Raw genomic sequence first — 24,133 nt, 5'->3', positions numbered from 1 at the left:
GAGTTATGACTTGGTTTATTTCGGAACAGTCACCAAAACTGCCTATATAGCTACAAAGACAAACTATTTGCATTAGGAATAACATGTTGAATATAATTAGAGGTGGGTACAGGGCTCAAGGAACAATGACATATTTTATATTCTTGGGCTCCAAAATCACTGTGGACAGTGACTGCAACCATGAAATTAAAAGATGCTTGGTCCTTGGAAGGAAAGCTATGATCAACCTATACAGTGTATTAAAAAGCAGAGACAATCACTTTGCTGACAAAGGTCCGTCTAGTCAAAGCTATGGTTTTTCCAGTAGCCATGTATCCACGTGAGAATTGGACCATAAAGAAGGCTGAGTGCCGAAGAATTGATGCCTGCAAACTGTGGTGCTGGAAAAGACTCTTGAGAGTCCCTTGGACTACAAGGAGATCAAACCAGTCAATCCTAAAGGAAATTAACCCTGAATATTCATTGCAAGGACTGATGCTGGAGCTCCAATACTTTGGTCACCTGATGCAAAGAGCCAACTCATTGGAAAAGACCCCAACACTGGGAAAGATTGAGGGCAGGAGAAGGGAGCAACAGTGGATGACATGGTTAGGTAGCATCACCAACTCAATGACTATGAGCTTGTGCAAACTCCAGGAGATAGCGAAGGACAGGGAAGCCTGGAGTGCTACAGTCCATGGGATCGCAGAGAGTTGGACAGGACTTAGCGACTCAACAACAACAGGGCTCAGAAGCATCTCAACAACAATAAGGAGCTTTCTGAAGGTGGCTCACAGAGCCAAACTCTGAAAAGATTTCCAAGAGCCAACCAGGTGTCCTATGACAATCTGGAGACAGAAATGACTGAATTAATGTACCTTAATGTACATTAATTTGGGATTCACATTTTTGTTTCACCCTCCAAGAAATCCTTCATTCCAGATTTGGATTCTTCTAAGTAAATTAAGACTTAGGATCCCTTCTTCATCATTAGAGACAATATTTTAATAATGCCAGGACAACTGTTTCGTTAAACAACAGATCATACTAATGCAGTATCTTATGAAAGGACACCTAAACCAGATATGTAGGTAAGTTATTTCTGAAACAAATTCTGACAATTCTTTTAAAATACCATTAATATAAACAAGTTTTTGGTCAGCAAAGGCGGGTTAGAGGTTGTGTCTGCAGGTAAAGAATGAACTGAAATTTATTAACTCTAATGCAGTGTGTGCCAAATCCCTTGAGGTAGCTTAATCAACTGCAGCTTTCCGGGCTCAGCTCCCAAATACTTGGTTCAGTAGATTTGGGATGGGGTATAGGGGACTGCATCTTTAAAATGACCCACAGTGACTCTGATGTCGGAAACACACTGAACCATGCTGTGAGGAAAACTGCAGACTTCTTGTTTCTCAAATGGATCACTGCTGATTGCACACTGCTCATCAACTAATTCTCCTTCACTAGCCACTGCACCAGGCCCCTCACCCAGCCAATGGTCACAGCAACACCTGCATAAAATCCTGAAGTCCCTCCAGTCAAGCCAGGAAGAGGCCAGAAAATCACCTGATCCTGAATTCAGGTCTCTCCTACCACACGGCACCAAGCTGCCACAAAGAAAACACATTGGCTAACTGCTATATTATTGTTGGCAAGCACCGAAATTTGCTCAAAACCTTTACAAATGAAACCCAGCTGCCTAAGCTCAATACCAGATGTCTTATACAATGTGTGGCTTTGATAGATTAAATTGAGCATAAGAAAGAGATGAAATATATGAAAATCTAATTTGCAAGATGTTTGTCATTAAGCCTAACAAAAAAAGACAGAAAATTATATTTTTCACCAGAAGAGGTTAAGTAGGGTAGATTAACAATATTCATATTAACTACCAAAACGCATTTTATGAATAAACTGTTTAGTGTCTTTTTAAAAATACAGCCAAAAACAATCTTCAAAAATACCCACTGAAAGAATGTTTTATGTCAGTAAAAATCATTCAGTTTATCATGAGGGTCCTTTTTCTTTAAACCCATTCCCCAATTTGAACACATTGTCATTCAGGGCATAGGAAATTAAGTAGGAAATATATAGTGATAGTCTCTGATTTCAATATACTGTAATAACCCTATGAAAACATACATATAAGAAACATATGTATGTGGATATGTATAATATGTATAAGAAAGTATGGAAGTAAAAAGGCAATTTGTTTAGTAACCTCAATTAAGTGGCATCTACCCTTCTTCTGTTACGTCCTGATTAAACTCTTTTTTTGTTGTTTTCCAGGTCACTGCACAGTTCTCGATAACTCAGCTGATTTAAGTGCCTAAGTTAAACTCAGAACCAGTTGAATATTCCTCCAATGAGCTGCACATCCCCTCACTTAAATGAGTTAATAGTTAATGGGCAAATACAGCATATTACTCTTACAACATTAACCTTTTCTTTTTTCAAAAAAGAAACATATAAATCATAATGGAATTTAAAAACAATAAGCAATTGAGCATATTGACTGTAACCAAAATAAACATTCTATTGAGATTTAGCCCCATAAAAAGTGCACCATCATTAAAAGTACACACAATTACAATTGGCAGGTTATTATTTTTCAGATTTGAAAAATACTGCCATAGTTTTAGAGAAACCAACATAAACCTGAAGATTTTAGCAAAGACATAGTTTCAACATGAATATTTCTACAAACATAATAGCAGAAAGATAATTTTATGCAAAGTTTACAAAACAAACCTGGCCTCAGATTTTCTGAAGCTATATACTATTGGCCTTGGCATAGTTTAAAGGAAAACAGAAATAATCGTAAAGAATTTTAAGATGCCGTATTATCTTAAATTCTCTCACATTTGGCTGATATCTTGTGAATGCAGTTCCCACAATGCTGAAGTTTCACAATTGATGCAAAATTGATGTAAGTCGCTATTTCCTTACCTTTAAAACTCCCATTAATGTATGACAAAACCCACTGGAAAAAAAAAAAAAACTCCCATTAAAATTATGAAGATACTAAGATAAATATGGGGACATTATGTCTTCACACTATGACCACAGGATACTATCAAGCAGTAAAAACCTACGCACCAAAGCCAGTCTTCTGCATGTAGGTTTTTTTTTAATGTTTTTTGTTTTTAAAAAGTGAATTTGTTATGTATATTCATTCTCCCCTGGACTCCAAAAGGGATCAAAAGCATAGTTTCAGACACTCAAATTCCCAGAATCTAATATAATGAAACGTATACTGCTAGCCACAAACTTGTGGCGTTTTTAGGGATCAAAATGTAAAATTTATGATATTCTTTGTGAGACATAAGGTGTGCAACTACTGTTTCAATAAAAGAGTGAAAGTTATATGTAACAATCTGACAAAACTAAATCTGCCAAGAGATTACAGTACTTGTTTCATGTACTATTTTTGCCACCACCTTTAGTATCTTGAATTTCTACAGCATCTTTTCTGAGAGAGTAAAGAAAATCATACCACTTCAGTTACTATTAAAATCAACAACTGTTGGTAGTGACATTTCCTGAATATCAAAGTTCATGTAAAAAAAAAAAAAAAAAAGTACTTTTTTATAATTTATCTACTCATATAGCTAATAAGTCACTTAGTAGCCAACAGGAGTTCCATTATAAGCAAAGGAATACTAGAGGTATTCATATTGCTACTATAAATTCCAGTAGCAGCTATATTAGGTGTTCTTGATTGTCAACCTAATCCAAAACTTCTTCTAGAACAAACTTCCACTGTCCACAGTGTCAGTTATTGTCTGGTGCCCATCTTGGCACTGGGTGACTACACATCCGATCTGACTCACATCTGATTACTGTTAGGGTCAGCAGTCAATCAAATTCTCTCTCCAAAGAATTAAAAACAAGAAACAGTGAAATGTTTATCAGTTAAGTTTGGAGAGCTAAGCAAAGAAGCTCTTCAAATATCATGAAATGCAGACACTATTTTGGGTCATGTGCAAATAATGAGTATGTCTAAGGAGGTAGAATCCTCTGCAGACCAAGCACTGTACTATGCACTGGAACTGAGCAATAAATAAGATGGATGTGGTTTTTTCCTCTGAGAAGCTGGGCTTTCAGCAGGAGAGTGACACATATAATGATACATCACATGTACTATAAAAGTGAAACAAAACTTACAATGAGGCATTATATCAAATGGATCTCATTTAATTTGGATTGTTACGGAAAACTTAGTGACACTTAAGCAAATGAATAAGTAGAGTAGAAAAGAACTTTTCGGGCTATGGAAACAACATATGTGAAAAGAAAGAGGAGTCTGGATCATTCTGGACAGGAAAGGCCTTTGTGGCTTGCTGACCACTGAGTAGGGAGATGAGCTGCAAAGGAGTCAGAGCCTCGCTGATGCAAGCCTGGAAGGACGTAGAAAGGTCTGGATTTTATAATGCATGGAATGTCTGGTAACGACTTGTAAACAGAAAGAACGGAAAAGACACACAGAGAAAAGAAGACAATGTCCATGAGGTCCCTCACAGACATGGATGAGTAGAAACTCAGGTCCCCGTTGCCTCTGGGTCCCATGAGGTTTGTGTTTCCTTTTGCTTTTCTTTAGGTCTCCATTCAACTTCTTCCCCTACTTAAGTTTCTATTCTTCTGCCCCAAATATCAATACTACTAATGTGATCTTAGACACATTATTAACTAATATGGAAGCCAATTAGTCATGGAAGGAGTGTGATAGAGCTGATAACAAGCAAGAAATCAGTTAATTCAAAAGCCACAGCTCCTCTAGCATAAAGTGAAAAGCATGCAGGGCCCCGAAACAAGAATGAGGTTATTCTGAGCCCATAGTCAAAAGATCATCCTTAGGTATTTTAATATGAATATTCACACACACAAATCTATGATGAGGAGAGTAATTATTTTACAGATTGAAAAAGTATAATAATCAAGACCAAAAGGGTCCATCTGAACCTAAAATGTAGCATAAGAAAGCTTGATAGACAATTTAGCTGATTTTAATTGTCAGTACATTGTCTTACTTAAAGATTTGCCTAATGTCCTGTCTGAATTCTAAAAATGAGGTATACATTTGAAAAGTGAGCAGAAAAAACATATTCATAACTTTGTTCCTGGCAGTTATTCTAAGTCAATAAAAGATTTGCAAAACGTTATTTCAAATTTAACTGGCTCACAAAGACAGAAAAAAAAAAAATAATCTGAACTCTGATCTATTATAATATCAATATTTTTTCAGAAGCTTTCAAGTATTTGTAATATAAAGGTTAAAATTATGTATGCACAGCTATTGAGAGATACATATGCCTTAAATACATGGTTGCCATCACTATATATTTAAAGAAGATAACTTCTCGTAACAAAAGATAAAACGAAATAATTTGAGTTTGCACTCACCAGTAACGTGAATGTGTTTAATCCGATCTACTCTGCAGAATTTAAATTGAGAACTATAATTTAGCCACTTTTCTCCCAGGTAAATTGCCACAGAGATCAAATTTCTTACATCTGTGACGCTCACCACAAAGTGCAGTTACTCCCGATTAACAGTCCAAGATTAATTGTTGGAAGTGCCACATAATAGCTGCAGTAGAAAACATTTTAAACACAGGCCCATGTTTATGCATTTAACAGATGTGTCGGTCTAACAGTTCAGATTTTCACTATAGTGTGCCATATGGCAACAAGGATCATTTTTCACTTAAAAATATTACCAAAAATCGATGCCCTATAGCAATACTACCATTTTAATTTTCAAACTACACATTCACAGCAATGTTTGTTATCCTCCTGTTACTGCATTTCCTATTTGTCTTAATTCTACTGAAAATGTTTAATAGCATAGGTTTTTTTTTTTAACAGTTTTAAATTAGTGTCAACCAGATCAAACACAAATATTACAGTAGGAAATGTACGAAATACGACCTGGCAATGATGTAGCAGGATGTAAAATCCTGGTTATATAAAACTGCAGGGGCCATGGAGACTGGGACCTGCTTTTGTTCATTGGGTTTGGGGGTTCTCCTCTATTCCAAAAGAGCTAATACCCACTTCCTATCTTGCCTTTATCCCCAGTAACTCTTCATTGATATAGAATTACTCCTAAAGACCAAAAGTTGGCTACCAATTTTTATTTCAATCTGATTGTTGTAATAATCTATTACTATGACTTTACTGGGAGGCACAGGCACTGTGAAAATTTTCACATATACATTTAACAAGAAGCCAAATAAACATCTCACCTTCTAAAATGCCAGAGCATGAGTCCCATCCTTGTCAGGAAGGGCACATTGTTGCCACCAATGTGTCAGAACAAACAGAGAGCACCCTTTACTTTTCAGGTCCCTCGATCTACCACCTTTATAACCTCACTAAATTCCTTGGCAGAACTTCACAAGAATGGTAGTGACCAAAATGATGCCTAAACACTGTTTACACATTGTACTATGCTCATTAGGATTGCCTGTAATTCTCTACTGTGATTTGAGAAACAAGGGGCGGGGTGGCATCAATAAATCGATCTCTAAAATACTATATTTCAAGCAGAAATGAACAACACAGCTCTTCACCATTACAGGTCATCTTTTCACTTTTAGAAGGGGGCAGTTCCACATTTCATGATCTTGAGTTTTAAAAAATACATTCCTGAAGCAATCACAATGTACCAATATAAAAAACACAACCTTCAAAAGCTACCAACATGTACCCTTTGTCCCTTTCTTCTAAGCCTCAAGTCTCAAGTAAAATGCTTAAGATAAGATTTAAGCAGTGATAAGATTTAGGCTGATGAATCACCCCACACACAGGCCAACCTAGCTACTCTGTTCCACTTGCTATGACTTTGCAGAGCTTTGTACCATTTAAGGTAGAACTGGAATAATGGACATATTCCTTCCATGTAGAATGTTTAGATTTCCATATATTTAAATAACTAAATGTTTGTATTAGCCTGAAGCACACACTCTCCAAATGTCTCAAGCTGTCATTTTGAAACACAGTTACTTTAAATAAGTATTTAAGGTCTCAGAACATTAATCTTGGCTTTGTCATTCACTTAATAAGTCATGACCACTACATAGGTTTATGCTTCATATATACCTATCTTAGTGATGATTATTCTTTCTGAAGTACATGTTAATTAATGATCATAAAGCATTACAAGTTGTTAATGAATATTTAACTTAAGTAGTCAAAGTCACTTGGTCTTGGTTGAGCTCAAGTCTCTCTCTAGGGTACACTCTATTTTCATCCAGGAAAATACATTTTTTCCAGAAAAAAAAAGAAAAGAAACTTATTTTACACAAGGTTACAGGTAGAGAGATTCTTCAAAAACAGTGAAAATTTCATTAGTGACAAAGCTAGGAATAAAAACTGAGATTCAGTATGTTAATCACCATCTGCACTGCAGGTAAAGAATCCGCCTGCAATGTAGGAGACCTGGGTGTGATCCCTGGTTGGGAAGATTCCCTGGAGGCGGGCATGGCAACCCACTCCAGTATTCTTGCCTGGAGAATCCCCATGAACAGAGGAGACTGGTTGCCTCCAGTCCATGGAGTCACAAAGAGTCAAATACAACAGAGTGACTAAGCACAGCACACGTTAATAACACTAAGATGAGCTATGGGATTCTTTTAAAGTCTTGTCTCAATTCCCATTTCCAGATTGGTTGTCTCCTATTCCTATGGAGATTAACATTATTACTGATGATACTAATAATAGCAAACTCTTAGACAATAGTATGCACTATCACTACTCTAAGTGCTTTGTATGTATGTACTAATTATTTAGTAATCAAGTCAATCCTATGAGTAGTTATTATTATTATGCCCATTTCACAGTCGAGAAAATCAAGGCACCAATAAGACTCCTCATTTAGTTTACAATCTAGTAAGTGGTAAAGCTAAGATTCAAACCCAGGCATTCTGGCTCCAGAGTTCATATTCTTAACCACTATGCTACGAAATAAATTAGTAGACACACACGGACCCACACGGACACTCATGTGAAAGAGCTCCGAACAGGGAGTTAAAAAGGTTATGCTTCACAGAGAAAAGCGGGGAATGTCTCTGGGCTTCAACTTTCTCACTGAAAAGTCAACACCACAATACTATCTTAAGGTGTATTCTAATCCTAATGGTTATGATTCAAAGATTCAGTCTGTAACATATAGCCTCTTCACTTTTGGCTGACATAACGATAAATAGTTTATGTATTCATGGGTTTCAGGGAAAATGACAAACAGGGAATGCAAAATTGCCCTTAGGCAATCAAGAAATACTGGTAGCATGAGTACTGGAATAAGATTTTTCACCGCATATATATCATGCTTTGAGTTTCCTGGGACATTCTTAAGAAAGTTTCCCTGAGGTCTTTCTGTCTCTTCTAGGAGGTACCAGATTATAAGAATTTTTGGAAAATAAATTAGCAAACCAAGTAAATGAACTACATGTTGTTTCCTCAAATTAACATACAAAACTCTTCTGAATTACACATATCTATAACCAGAAATTAAAAGCATTTTTTCATGGAGCCAAGCAACAAAATATAATACTTATATAGTGTTAAGGAACACTGCAAGATTACAAAAAATTAATCTTATATCAATCCAAACATATGCCAACTAGTAATACAGGCTTCTCAAGTAAACAGTACTGCCAAATACGTTCTATTAAACGCACTCACAGGTGTATGAGGTTGAACTGTAAATGCATTTCGACCTCACACGTATTCCCTTTGTCACCTGGCTTAATTTTATAAAAGGGCTATTTCCTTATTTACAACTTTGTGACTCCCTCACTACCAATCACTATCACAGATAATTGTTTCATTTTAAGTTACCTTTCTTCTAACTTGAAAATAGTTCACCTACTTTCATAATCACTCTTTTAGCTCTTTAACTTAAAATGTTTTTTCTCCATTAGGCAACTTTATACAAGAATAATTCTTCTGAACAAAATGATCACTAAGAAAGCCCCTGTTCTTAAATATGAGTAAACATCTGCCATATTCACAAATTACAATTATTGCCATTATAAAACTACAGATTTACTCAATGCATCCATGTAAAAATTACAATGAACTTCAAAGTTAATTAGTTAACTATAAAAAAACCTAATACTCAAATTTAAATGATCAAAACAAAGTTTATTAGACTGTTTTCTTAAATTCATCATATAAACTGTCACAGTATGTTGACAATCAACCTCATACTCAAAGTTCCAAACCAGACTGCACATAATTAATTGCTAGAGAAAACAGAAACTTTGCATCCCTGTTAAAATTATTCTGACACCCTCTCTACAAAGCGTTGCCCTGATAGAGAAAGTAGTAAGATTACAGAGGAGAAGGACGATGGGGGCTGGAAATGTTTAGCCGTTGAACTTCTGCCCTGAACTTTCCCTCCTGTGATAAAACCCACGAAAGCGGACATTCGCGGAGCCCCCTGTGAGCACCGTACTGCGGGCCACTGGTCTCCTTACCCCTCGTGTGCATGGACAGAAGAATGAGCAAGGACATGTGACGCTGCCCGTCTAGTTCGTCCAGCCACCTCAGTGCAGCAGGAGAGCAGTCACTGGGACTGCCTGTTTGAGCCTCCGTTTCCCGCCTTCCCTTCTTTCCCGGAGACTCCTGTGCTGCCCCTCCTGTCAGAGCTTCCGGCAAGCCTGCCAGCAAGCCCTAGACGGGAGCGTGAAAGACAAGCCTGTTACAAACTGGTTCTGTCACCACGGAGACTTCCACTGATCACCTCGTGGGGAGGACAACAAAGGGCGGCCAGGACCCCGGGCCGGGTTGTTTTCTTAAGAAAGGAGCCTGACCCAGCTGTCCACACTGGGGCCGGCGCAGGCGGACTTCGCTCCGGACTGACCGAGCCGACGTCCCCACACCCGCTGGGCAGCAGTGGAGACGTTCCGGACAGACACCACCTATACGGTGCCGACACGCAACTGCTTGTCTCTTCTGTTAAGGGTTTTTGCTTTTTTTTTTTCCTCCTTCTGCTATGAATGGTAACTCTTTGGGAACCATCGAAAGACAAGGAGAAATAAAAATTTTTTCTTTGATAACATGTAGAAATGTTGCAACACATCAAAGTGTCATGTTATGGCATTTTCTCACACTACATCAACATTTATATAATGAGGCAAATGCCTCTGAATCAAGTGCATGGATACAAAAAAAGGGTCACAGATAAAAGGCATCTTTAATGAATAGTCCAAGTTGAAAGATTTCAGTTAAGCTATTCATTAGTTAATTAATTTGATATGACTATAGTTGAAAGTTTTCTATAGAGCAAAAACAAAAGTACAGTGAACCTAACCTACTTTATAATGTGAATAAAACCAAGGTAAGTTATTCAATGTTTCACACGTTAATTATAATTGTGCCTCAATAGAACTATGAATATTTTGTAATATTTCAACTTTCTAATGATATTCTGAGTGACCTATTTGATACTAAGGGACATTTTAAAAGACTCTGATTCACTTTGGGAACTGTTGATAATTAAAGAACAGCAAAAAATATAAACAAATTTTCAGTATTATAGAAAGAACAATATCACCATAGACGGATACAAACAAAAGTAGTTGTAAAATCTAATCCATTTGCATGATAAAGGATATATGAGAGCAGAGACATAATTCAATGGTTATATCTAAGATAGCATTAGAATGCGTTTACTTGAAACTTTAAGAATCATTTTCTTGGAAAAAAATCTCTGCTATCTTCTCCTTCTTAAGAGACACCCCCACTTCTCTCACACACACCAGCAACTCCCAGCACTACCCTAATAGATGGCATTCAAATCTATTCTCCGTCTTAGAGTAGCTGAACAACTGCTTGTTAGGATTTAACAAACGCTATTAATACTATCAATCCAACATCCTCAGGTCAGTTTCATGAGATGGAATTTCACACAAATACAATATTTTTAACCACAATTTTGAAATATTCTAAGCTTAAACTACATATTAAGCATTTCACAGAATCCACACACCTTACTTCTCAGGAAAACAGAAGCTTGGGGAGGTAAATGAGATAATCTTTCAGTATCATTTATCCATATTCCTTTTAGGGAGACTGAGGCATACTAAAATGAATAGGCGTGATCAGGATCAAAGGGGTCACTTGAGTGAAGAGCAGACCAAAATCAAGCAAATAGAACTTCTTGTCCAAACTTTCTACATTCGGCTCAGTGCCACATCACAACGTGGTTCCATTGCCAATTTGGAACCTAGCCTTGAGCTCTGGGATGAAGAGTGAATGGCTAAAATGTGGGACAGTTCCCACTGCTCACATTTCCCCAATATGGGCATCCACAAATGGCACAAAGCATAAAGAGAGAATAGTTGCTCTCTCCCCCAAATCCTAATTCAGTTCAAAACAAGACATACCAGCAATCATTTCTGATGGACTATGTGCCAGCTGAAGTAAATGCACTCAAGAAGTTCAGAGTACCATAGAAAAAGTAGTGTATATGTAATAGAGAACAAAGTGAAAAACAGTAGTCACTTTAAAATGAAGTGTCTTCAAATGGAATAAAGATGGAAAATCAGAGTAAAGGATGGATTAGACTGGGCCAACATTGAAGGCAGAGTTGGATGCTGAAATATGAATTGAACTTAGAGGGGATGAAAAGAAAGGAAACTATATGAGCAAGGATTAGAGGCAGGATTAAATATTTCATTTGTGCAATAGCATGAAACGGAAAAATCTTACTGGAACAGATGGCTCCTATAGCAAATGGTTCAAAAGAAAGCTGGACAGAGTGCAAGCAGATTGTGCAGGACTCTAACTTCAGGTTACAGAGTTTAGGCTATATATCATATAAATAACTGAAAGGCTTTTGAGCATGAACTGGCTTAATGAATTTTTATAAAGGTTTAAGATTTCAGAATATAGGATGAGTGTCTGAACCTGAATCTCCAATTATGTGAGTAGAGGGCTTCCCTTGTGGCTCAGCTGGTAAGGAATCCTCCTGCAATGCAGGAGACTGGGTTCGATCCCTGGGTTGGGAAGATCCCCTGGAGAAGGGAAAGGCTACCCACTCCAGTATTCTGGCCTGGAGAATTCCATGGACTATATAGTCCATGGGGTCCCAAAGAGTCGGGCACAACTGAGCGACTTTCACTTTCACTGGTGGCTCAGATGGTAAAGAATCTGCCCTCAATGCAGGAGACCTGGGTTCGATCCCTAAGTCAGGAAGATCCCCTGGAGAAGGAAATGGCAACCCACTTCAGTATTCTTGCCTGGAGAAGTCCATGAACACAGGAGCCTGGCAGGCTACAGTCTATGAGGTCACACAGAGTCAGACATGATTGAGTGATACTCACTCACTCGTGAATAGAAGTGAAAATTAGAAGTGGGAGGAGAGTTTTTCACTTAGTCAAAGTTTTTGGCAATACAGATTTTTTTTTTTTTTTTAACTTATACGAAGAAATTCAAGACGTAGCCCTATTAATTCCCTCCATTTTGCCTTCACCATTTAACATATGCCAGGTTTCCCTGATGGCTCAAATGGTAAAGAATCTGCCTGCAATACAGGAGACCCGGGTTCAATCCCTGGGTCAGGAATATCCCTTAGAGGAGGAAATGACAACCCACTCCAGTATTCTTGCCTGGAGAAATTCCATGGACAGAGGAGCCCAGTGGGCTACAGTCTATGGGGTCGCAAAGAGTCGGACACGACTGAGCAACTAACTCTTTCACCTTTCTTTCAGGTACCAACCATGCAGGAGATGTTCTATAAAACACATACTTCCATTCCAGACAAACAGGCTCAAAAGATCTTTAAAAATTCTTGTAATGCAGATCAGAAATCTGACTTAGCAAAGAAAAAAAAAAAAAAAACCATATTTGCATATGATTTAGCCCACTCACTGTAAAGTACACACCAAATGAGGCTTCAGAGGAAGCTCTGACAGAATATTGAAAGAAAGGTATCAAATTGAATTTGTACACCTGAGAGGGGCAAGGAAAGAAAAAAGACTGCAGCTAGTATTACCAATATGAATACAACAAGTCATCACTCCGTATCATCTGTAGAATTCATACACAGATGCACTCATTCTAGGTTTGTGGCTCCATCTTGTAGAGAAAGCCTATTTGTGTCATCTGTATAATCTTAGGTAAATTATTTAAGCTCTCTGTTCTATAATCTGCTCAGTACCTGTTAAGCTTGTTATACCAATTAGACAAGTAAATGAACAGAAATTACTGAATACAGTGCCCAGTACATAGGAGGACATCAGAAAATAGTCAACTTCCTGACAACTGTCACACTCTCCTGCCTCTTGACAAAAAAAATCCTTATTAACAATAATGTTCTTTAATATGACATTTGCCAAATTCTTTCTGTCAGAAATAATGTGATCACTAAAACAAGGATATTATATATATGTGTATATATATATATATATATCTCTTAGGATAATTGAGTTTTAAAAATTCATATTATACTCACGAAGGCAAATATTTAATTATTTTACTTACCTCATTTATTAAATCATTATGTAATTGAAGAAATACAAAAAGCAGTTTGAAAACATGAGATTACTTTGTAAAAATTTCAACTTGTGACTTATATTCATATAAAACTCCCCCAAATCTCCTGATTTTACATATAGACACAGTTTTTTAAACTACATGTGGGGACTGTGTCAAGTGAATGGGGTATGGGAACATCACACCATACCTGCCTTTAGGACAAAGCCTACCTTGTAGTGGGCGAAGACAAACACAATCAAATCATGACAAGGCACTACAGAATGGCCGGCTCTGCCAAGGGAGCATGGAAAATATAGTGCATAAACAAAGATTAATTCTGCCTGGGGGTGGGATTGGGCTTATGGGGAAGAGGCATTTGAACTAGGTCTTCAAAGATAAGTAGGAATTCACTGGGTGAAGGGAGGGCAGAGGGATTCCAAGCAAACAGAACAGACAGTACACACATTTATGAGCAAGAAAAACAGCAATGTTTGCTGAGAACATGAAATCCTGGATATGCCTTGAGAGCAGAGAAACTGGGCTGGAAAAGCAGACTGGGGGACATTGGGAAGGAAGGGCCCTATAGCCTAATTTGGCTTTTGATTTTATCTTACATGCATAGGAAGCAATGCCTTGGCCTCTGAAGGGGGTGTCAGCACAGTTTCCATTGTATGACCTGACCACAACTACTTCTTGCAGCTGATTGCATTTCAAAAGAAACTAGTAAAATTTTTGAGATTAGATGAGAAATATTTTCTTCCTTTTTATATAAGAAAATGCAACAATATCCTTACTAGTCTTCATGAGAACAGTGTTATTTTCTTTAACACTTGAACATCTCTGCTAATATTGTTTGGAATGTTTACTTTTAAACTTCTGTTAAAACACACAGACACATAAAAAACAGTTCTTTCCTTGCTCCTATTAGAAGTTATAGCATTTTAAGTACCTACCATGCCACAGAGTTTTGCAGTAAAATAGTTTTCCTACTTTCATACTAGTTGTGCAAAAACACAGAAAAATGTGTTCAGAATTGTACTGGCTAATGCATTTTGTCATTCTGATTTTCAGCTTTGCACTTACAAAATAATATAAAAATTTATTCCCTTATCGGAGAAAAAATAAACAATAGAACTCAAGTGTGCAAAAACCTTTTCTCCTGACTCTGGGGTTTACAAAGGCCACAACTTCAGCAGCTTTCAGGCTGCCTCTTGCCTCCCCACCCCATTCTAATTTGCAGCATTCCACATCACTAGTCATTAACAACCCAAAGCTCCCTTCAGCTGCACAGTGAAAGACCATCACATCATGACAAATAAACAATCCCTTCCTCCCTCTCAGGAGTGACACATTATTCCGAGCACGTCTTCTCTGTGCTTTCATGGCTCTGCCAAGGTCCCCCCATGAGTGGGAAGGGGTAAAAAGAGAGAAAAAATATCCCACAACTTGTCTAAAGCATGTAGAGGATGATTTGTGTTCTTACTTACGGGATATGACTGTCACTGCTGATCTGCCTTCAGGCCTAGATTACATGTGATAAGGGCTGACCTTCTTTAAGTATTCACACATTATGCACTCATGGAGAGCGGGCAGGACACAAAAGTCCTTCAGATGTTCTGGACATCAATCAAGTGCACAGCATGGAGCCTGCCAAACTTTTCTTCCATTTACCCAGAGAGAGGAAGGGGGAGTCCAAGACAGACTTAATAATGTTTAAAGCTATGCCACAGTATATTTGGGGAGACCATTGTTATTAAAAGGGTGCTATTTGAAAAAAATTCTCTACAGTTACCACTAGCAACAAAAAAATTTCACACACAAGTAAAGAGAGACAACCAGATTGCACTTCAGCTTTAAAAATTTCAAAACCTTTACTTATACACCAGGTCAATGATTTTAGCATTGATATTTTTTCCTGAAATAATTGTTCACTAAAGATATTTATCAAAAACTAAAACTATGAATTTTATAACAACCATCATAGACGGGTATCCTTTTTGAGGCATTTATAAAAGTAATAGAGTATTTGTTATAAAATACTCTGAACATACCTTAATGAAATTAAATACCAATCAATAGCATAAGCCATTTTTACCTAATACAATATGATCATTATTAACATGCTACAGCTACAATATTATGAAATAGACATAATATCTTCTGATATAGGCTTTCAATGTTGGTCTTTTATCATTGCTACTCCTCACAACTCAGTAAAGGGATCTGAGACAGCTTATGAAAGAGAACAAATAAGCCCAAACTTTATTCTCCTAAAATAATGTAACATTATGGACTTAGAGGGTATAATTTGATCATCAGGCAAACCCATTACAAGAAGATGTTTCATGGAACTTTCTAATAGAATAATATCTTAAATCTAGGACACTATCATTTACCTAGAGATTGTGAGGTTTTTTAAAAAAGCCTATGTCAGATCATGAATATAACAAGGACCTATACAGCCTGCATACAAGATAAGAAGACTAGACACAAAAAAACAATTAACATTAAAGACTAGCAGAGATTTACAGGCAACTTACACAATTAAACTACTAATGAAAATGAACTCAGTTAATTTGTTAAGATAACCTATAGAGTTAAAGTAAAAACAAAGCAATAATAAACCTCCCGACTGCCCCAGGACCTCTGAACCCCACACAGGCATAATTCTATTAATACCTGGTTTCAGTGTGATTCAAATAAAGGCTAAGTGGGGAAAACCACTAGATCATTCAGGTATGACCTAAATCAAATCCCTTATGATTATACAGTGGAAGTGAGAAATAGATTTAAGGGACTAGATCTGATAGACAGAGTGCCTGATGGACTATGGATGGAGGTTCATGACATTGTACAGGAAGCAGGGATCAAGACCATCCCCAAGAAAAATAAATGCAAAAATACAAAATGGCTGTCTGAGGAGGCCTTACAAATAGCTGTGAAAAGAAGAGAAGCAAACAGCAAAGGAGAAAAGGAAAGATATACCCATTTGAATGCAGAGTTCCAAAGAATAGCAAGGGGAGATAAGAAAGCCTTCCTCAGTGATCAACGCAAAGAAACAGAGGAAAACAACAGAATGGGAAAGACTAGGGATCTCTTCAAGAAAATGAGAGATACCAAGGGAACATTTCATGCAAAGATGGGCTCAACAAAGGACAGAAATGGTATGGACCTAATAGAAGCAGAAGATATTAAGAAGAGGTGGCAAGAATACACAGAACTATACAAAAAATCTTCATGACCCAGATGATCACAATGGTGTGATCACTCACCTAGAGCCAGACATCCTGGGACGTGAAGTCAAGTGGGCCTTAGGAAGCATCACTATGAAAAAAGCTAGTGGAGGTGATGGTATTCGAGTTGAGCTATCTCAAATCCTAAAAGATGATGCTGTGAACGTTCTGTACTCAATATGCCAGCAAACTGGGAAAACTCAGCAGTGGTCACAAGACTGGAAAAGGTCAGTTTTCATTCCAATCCCAAAGAAAGGCAATGCCAAAGAATGTGCAAACTACTGCACAATTGCACTCATCTCATACACTAGTAAAGTAATGCTCAAAATTCTCCAAGCCAGGCTTCAGCAACACGTAAACCGTGAACTTCCAGATGTTCAAGCTGGACTTAGAAAAGGCAGAGGAAACAGAAATCAAACTGCCAACAACTGCTGGATCATCGAAAAAGCAAGAGAGTTCCAGAAAAACATCTATTTCTGCTTTAGTGACTATGCCAAAGCCTTTGACTGTGTATCACAATAAACTGTGGAAAATTCTGAAAGAGATGGGAATACCAGACCACCTGACCTGCCTCTTGAGAAACCTGTATGCAGGTCAGGAAGCAACAGTGAGAACTGGACATGGAACAACAGACTGGTTCCAAATAGGAAAAGGAATATGTCAAGGCTGTATATTGTCACTCTGCTTATTTATCTTATATGCAGAGTACATCATGAGAAACGCTGGGCTGGATGAAGCACAAGCTGGAATCAAGATTGCCGGGAAAAATATCAATAAGCTCATATATGCAGATTATACCACCCTTATGGCAAAAAGTGAAGAAGAACTAAAGAGCCTCTTGATGAAAGTGAAAGAGGAGAGTGAAAAAGTTGGCTTAAAGCTCAACATTCAGAAAACAAAGATCATGGCATCCAGTCCCATCACTTCATGGCAAATAGATGGAGAAACAGTGGAAACAGTGATAGACCTTATTTTTGGGAGCTCCAAAATCACTGCAGATGGTGATGGCAGCCATGAAATTAAAAGACGCTTACTCCTTGGAAGGGAAGTTATGACCAGATGGTCATAACTTTTAATAGCATATTAAAAAGCAGAGACATTACTTTGTCAACAAAGGTCTGTCTAGTCAAGGCCATGTTTTTTTCCAGTGGTCATGTATGAATGTGAGAGTTGGACTATAAAGAAAGCTGAGTGCCGAAGAATTGATGCTTTTGAACTGTGGTGTTGGAGAAGACTCTTGAGAGTCCCTTCGACTGCAAGGAGATCCAACCAGTCCATCCTAAAGGAGATCAGACCTGGGTGTTCATTGGAAGGACTGATGTTGAAGCTGAAACTCCAATACTTTGGCCACCTGATGTGAAGAGCTGACTCATTTGAAAAGACCCTGATGATGTGAAAGATTGAAGGCAGGAGGAGAAGGGGATGACAGAGGATGAGATGGTTGGATGGTATCACCAACTCAATGGACATGAGTCGGCATAAACTCCAGGAGTTGGTGATGGACAGGGAGGCCTGGCATGCTGCAGTTCATGGGGTCGCAAAGAGTCAGACACGACTGAGTGACTGAACTGAACTGGAGGTCACACTTGTGCTCCAGTAATAGGAAACCAGATGATACATAAAATGTGAGATTATTCTGTATGTTATTCAATCCATCACCTGGTCAATATGACTGCCTCAGACAAGAAGCTAAATTTGAATGAGAGGGAGATGTCTTGACAGGAGCTGGAAAGTAAGTATCCCAGAGAGGATAAATAGGCTATTTCTAAAAGATTATAGGATGATGATGCTAATGATGTTACATAATACTTGGTGAACTTTTACTCTTTAGTAACTAACATACATTGCCTCATTGGTCCTCACTGCCTCCTTGTGCGAGGGAGTGAGCGTTAGTCACTCAGTTGTGTCTGATTCTTTGTGACCCCATGGACTGTATAAATCACCAATCTCCTCTGTCCACGGGATTGCCCAGGTAAGAATACTGGAGTGGATTGCCATTTCCTTCTCAAGGTGGTCTTCCTGGCTCAGGGATCAAACCACGGTCTCCCGCATTTCAGGCAGGCTCTTTAATGTCTGAGCCACCAGGGGTATCATTCCCACTTACAGGTGAGAATACTGAGTAAGCCTGAGCCAAAGAGGCCTGGAGCTGGTCACTGGTAGATGGGATCAGTCACCAGTACTTCACTGCCTAGGGACTCACATGCTTCTGCTCTGCAAGAAATAACTGGGGCAGAAACAATCCACTCAGTTGATGGAAGACTCAGAGACATGGGCTGATAAGATTCATTCAGAGAACATGACTGCCAGAAATTCTGAAGGCTAGAGCAAATGAGTGATCAGATAGCCTCAATCCCAAACCTGTGGAATCAGAGGAGGGGGACAAGAGACACTCCGGTAATCAAAGCAGTGAATTCAGAGGTCAGCAGTTTCAGATAAAGTAAGAGATGCAACTTGCCTCTAGACCATGTGTATTAGTGGTTGTTAAAAAGTGTACTAATGATAATTAAAACATAAGCTTATGTTCATTAATTTAAAGCAGTGTCTTGTGTACATCTTTTTTTAACTTTTCCAGCAGCCCTTCAATCCATGTTTATCAACCAGTGAAGCAGCTACGGTGAGGGAACAAAGAGTGTTTTCCCTTCAGTCACCTGTGCTTCAGCAGGTATAGTGCAGCAACTCTGTCGACAGGAGAAAAGGTGGGTGAAGGAAGTCACCAGAACCATGTAATGCACTCCCCACTCCATGAGATGAGTCCAAGTTTGTTTTAATGAAAGACACTATTTTCTTCACACATGAGAAAGCTGTTGAGAAGATCTACTTTGCCCCACTTGCAAGGGAACTGTGTGAGAAAAGCATTTTTGTTCTTTAATGCTTCGGCCCCAGTCTCTTCAGTATTAAAGTTACCCACTAGGAAAATAATGAACCATAGAAGCTACTAACTTGTCCTACCTGAAGCTCTCTTCCAAAGGATATCATCTTCTTTATCAAATTAGTCCTAATGCACCCCTAAGCATAAAAGCAAAACCTCCAAGTATCTCTCTGCATGTCTTGCTAGCCATTATAAAAATCATCATTTAAAAATCAATTCTTAAAGACAATTACTATCACTCTACTCTTATTTCATCCTAGAGTCAATTATGGATTAATTTCATGCAAATTCAACTTGAACCAGTATTAAACTGAAAATAAGAATTTAATATTTAAATTACTATGCAAAAAAATTTTACCTTGTATGTTTCCTTGTAAATTCCTCTGAATATAAATTAGAAGGAAGGTGCATCTTAGTTTACACACAAAAAAAAAGAAATATAAAAGGAGTTAAAGTATAGCCCTATTTAAACATTTGAAGAATACATGCTTAAGTTCACATACCATATGGAGCCAACTCCTAGAAAATCTGTTTTCCACTCTTTGGAAAATACCTAAGTTTGTATATAAGGAATCACATGAGGAAAAGTTTCTTAAAGTAAAAGAAGACATTTATAACAAAGAAAAGTTTGGTTTTATTTAGCATCCATCAGCTTTTTCAGGGTATATTTTTAACAACAGTGCTGCCAGCATATGATTTCCACATTTCTTAGCAGACTTAGCTCTTAGTAGTCTTTTACAAATTGATGCTAGAAGAAATGCAAAGGTTATTGAAAGCTAATTTTGATTTAATGTGACACTGAAAATCTATGTACATGCAAAAATATTTTCAATTATGAGAAGTAAGACTGTCACAATTTTCATTTCAGAATCATAACATTTTAGACCTTTTCATCTCTTCTACCGGCCAGAAGTCAACTGTGTATATTGAAAATACTTTCCTAATGACAGATGGTTGATACCAAAAGGATGCCTGAAATATATTGTATCTTGTATAAGTACACATGCATGCATATAATTCCCTATCTTCCTTCACCTGTCCCCAGATATAAAGCACAGCTGTTTAGTGTTTTGAGTTTTTTATGAGAAGAAACATTTTCTATAATAGCCTCATTAAAGCTTTTCTAATATACCCCATATCTGGAGAATTTTCACAAGATTCAGGGTTGGTTGGTTTGAATGTTTAAACCAATAGTTTGTAATAAAAAAAAAAAAAAAAAAACCCATAGACCTTATTCAATCAGAGTACGTCACCGCACAGTGAAATCAGACTTCAGTCTTAGTGAAGTCTTAGTGAAACCCTTTTCTTCTGTGCTCAATCCAAAACATTATAGCCAAATCAGAGGATACTAAATGTACATGAAGTGACAAAAATAAGATGCTTAAATTATAGAGACCAAAAAGATGAGCTTTATAGGCCATGATAGCAGATAAATTAGTGGCATATTAGAAACAAAATCCCCACTAGTCCAATGAAAATATATGAAATTGCAAATTTCATACCACTCTTGTCTAATACAAAAGTTTTAGTTACACAGGCATTCCTTTATCTGCTCATTATGCTCTATGTTTCTTATTATATTATATAGTCAGTCAGCAACCTGTGTGGTCATGTCTGTTACCATCAAATACCCAGCTGAAAACTAAAAACTTTAGTCAACCAGAGAGTTATCTTGAGGATTATGCCAAATGAAACATTCAAATTCAACCTTAACCAACACGAGGAAAACCTGAATTTATTCAGATGATTTAAGGCCAATCAAGATGATCAATCTGATTTAAACAGTCACCATAATTTCCACTCTTGAGTGCTAATATATCTCATTAGCACCTTCACTAAAAAATTTGTTTAAAAAAAAAAAGGGAAGAGAGAAGTTCAAAAGCAATAGCTGCTCTTTTAGAAACACTTGCTTAAAAGGGATGTTCAATTTTTCATTAAAATTATATGTATATAATCAGAAATTGACAATTGAACAAGATGTTCACTTCACTCTGAGGCAAAAAAACAACTATATCGCAGTTTACCTTCTGTCTCTTCAGTAAAGAATCTTGCCTCACTTTGCATCTGTTATATAACATTATCTTTCTGTATCGGTTTTTCATTATCTCTTTCTGGAAGTTGTTAAAAATAAAAATAGCCTATGAAAAGCAAGTTTGAAGTCTTTCTGAATTGTATATGAAGATTTAGATTAAGCCCATAGTGGGCTACAAAAAAATATCAAAGAGCTGTCAGTCCTAGAGTAGATGCTTAGGATGTCCTTCTGAAGTCCTTATGGTGGTTTACAAGGTCATATAAAAGGTGGCTTCCAAATATCTCACTGGGTTCTTCCACTATTCTTCCTCTTCTCATCCTGTTTCTCAAACACATCAAGCATGCTCCAGCTCAGAACCCTGGGTCTCCCATTCCTCTGCCTAAAACACTCCTTTCTTAGATATCTACTTGGCTCCCTCCATCACCTTCTTCAAGTCTTGATTCCATTCTCATTTCCTAAGTGTTGGGCATTTTCCATTTGCTTGAGACAGAACTCTACCAAAATAGAAGGTAAAAAATTTCACAGATTCACTTTCTTTGCCTCTCTAGTAGTGAGGACACGACTATAGGACCCAAAACTTCCAAATCAGATGTGCCTCTCCCAGACTTTACACTAAGCTCCCAAAGAGCTCAGGGCATACATTCTGACCAGTGCTTCCAAAGGCGGCAGCAGCACCAGTACAGGGGTAACATCTGGACCTAGCATTGAAGATGTGAGCAGGTAAGTGAGAATGCCCATGCTAAACTGGTAACATTGCCATCCTTATTACAAGATGAATGCTGGGCTGTGATTTTAAATACAGTTCTAGATAGTGTCTCTTCCAAACTTGGTTCTCATTTCTTCCTGGTTGTTGTTCAATTGCTCAGTTGTGTCCAACTCTCAGAGACCCCATAGGCTGCAGCACACCAGGCTTCACCACCTCCCGGAGTTTGCTCCAATTCATATCTGTTGAATCAGTGATGCCATCCAGCCATCACATCCTCTGTCCTCCCCTTCTCCTCCTGCCCACAACCTTATCAAGCATCAGGTTCTTTTCCAATGAATTGGCTCTTCGCATCAGGTGCCAAAGTAATGGAGTTTCAGCTTCAGCATCAGTCCTTCCAATGAATATGTGGGGTTGATTTCCTTTAGGACTGACTGGTTTGATCTCCTTGCCGTCTAAGGGATTCTCAAGAGTCTTCTCCAGCGCCACAATTCAAAAGCATCAATCCTTCAATGCTCAGTCTTCTTTATGATCCAACTCTCACATCCATACATGACTACTAGAAAAATCATATCTTTGACTAGACAGACCTTTGTTAGCAAAGTGATGTCTCTGCTTTTTAATTTGATGTCTAGGTTTGTTACAGCTTTTCCTCCAAGGAGCAAGCATCTTTTAATTTCATGGCTGCAGTTACCCTCTGCAGTGATTTTGGAGCCCAAGAAAACAGTCTGTCACTGCTTCCAATTTTTCCCCATCCATTTCGCCATGAAGCGATTGGATCGGATGCCATGATCTTAGTTTTTTGAATGTTGAGTTTTAAGTCAGCTTTTTCACTCTTCTCCTTCAACCTTATCGAGAGGATCTTTAGTTCCCTTCACTTTCTGCCATTAGGGTGGTGTCATCTTCATACCTGAAGTTCCTGACATTTCTCTCGGCAATCTTGATTCCAGCTTGAGCTTCATCCAGCCCAGCATTTCACATGATGTACTCTGCATATAAGTTAAATAAGCAGGGTGACAATAAACAGCCTTGATATACTCTTTTCCCAATTTTGAACCAGCCTGTTGTTCCATGTCCAGTTCTAATGGCTGCATCTTGATCTTTGTACAGATTTCTCAGGAGGCAGGTAAGGTGGTCTGGTATTTCCATCTCTTGAAGAATTTTCCACAGTTTGTCATGATCCACACAGTCAAAGGCTTAAGCACAGTCAATGAAGCAAAACTAGATGTTTCTCTGGAACTCCCTTGCTTTTTTCTAGCATCCAATGAATGTTGACAACTTGATCTCTGGTTCTTCTGCCTTTTCTAAATCCAGCTTGTTCACATGGAAGTTCTTGGTTCATGTACTATTGAAGTCTAGCTTGAAGGATATTGAGCATTACCTTGGCTAGCATGTGAAATGATTGCAATTGTGTGGTAATTTGAACATTCTATGGCACTGCCCTTCCTTGATACTGGAATGAAAACTGGCCTTTTCAAATCTTGTGGCCACTGCTGAGTTTTCCAAATTTGCTGGCATACTGAGCCCAACACTTTAATAGCATCATCTTTTAGGATTTGAAATAGCTCAGTTGGAATTCCATCACCTCCTGGATGGATCCAGATTTCTTCCTGGATAATCTATGAACTAGCAAATATCCTTAGTAGCTTTGTTGTCTGTGTAAATTAATCATACTTGGTGAGTAGCTTTGTTTTCTGTGTAAATTAATCATACTTGGTTTCCATTGCTTTCAACCTGAAATTTTGATCAATATATCCAGGAAGACCCAACTGATTCCCTTGGTAGAAATAACTGTTTCCTTTTCCAAACTTCCATAGTACTTGACAGGT

The 24,133-nt window shown here is 37.9% G+C and overlaps 1 protein-coding gene across 9 annotated transcripts in view; it reads right to left on the bottom strand.

Moving 5' to 3' along the window:
- The window catches only part of BMPR1B (bone morphogenetic protein receptor type 1B), a 421,370-nt gene that overhangs the window by 96,896 nt on the left and 300,341 nt on the right, over positions 1-24,133 (bottom strand). For 2 of the 9 annotated variants that reach the window (XM_043438640.1, XM_043438651.1), the window contains exon 1: positions 9,465-9,594. The exons of the other annotated variants lie outside the window; for them this stretch is intronic. In XM_043438640.1, the coding sequence (XP_043294575.1) occupies positions 9,465-9,501 (37 nt within the window). In that variant the 5' untranslated portion in view covers positions 9,502-9,594. Of the gene's footprint in view, positions 1-9,464; positions 9,595-24,133 lie in introns of those variants that run through there. 9 annotated transcript variants of the gene reach the window in all.

The sequence above is a fragment of the Cervus canadensis genome, chromosome 19, assembly GCF_019320065.1.
Source record: "Cervus canadensis isolate Bull #8, Minnesota chromosome 19, ASM1932006v1, whole genome shotgun sequence".
Classification (NCBI taxonomy): Eukaryota; Metazoa; Chordata; class Mammalia; order Artiodactyla; family Cervidae; genus Cervus; species Cervus canadensis.
This window is presented reverse-complemented; position numbering and strand designations above follow the sequence as displayed.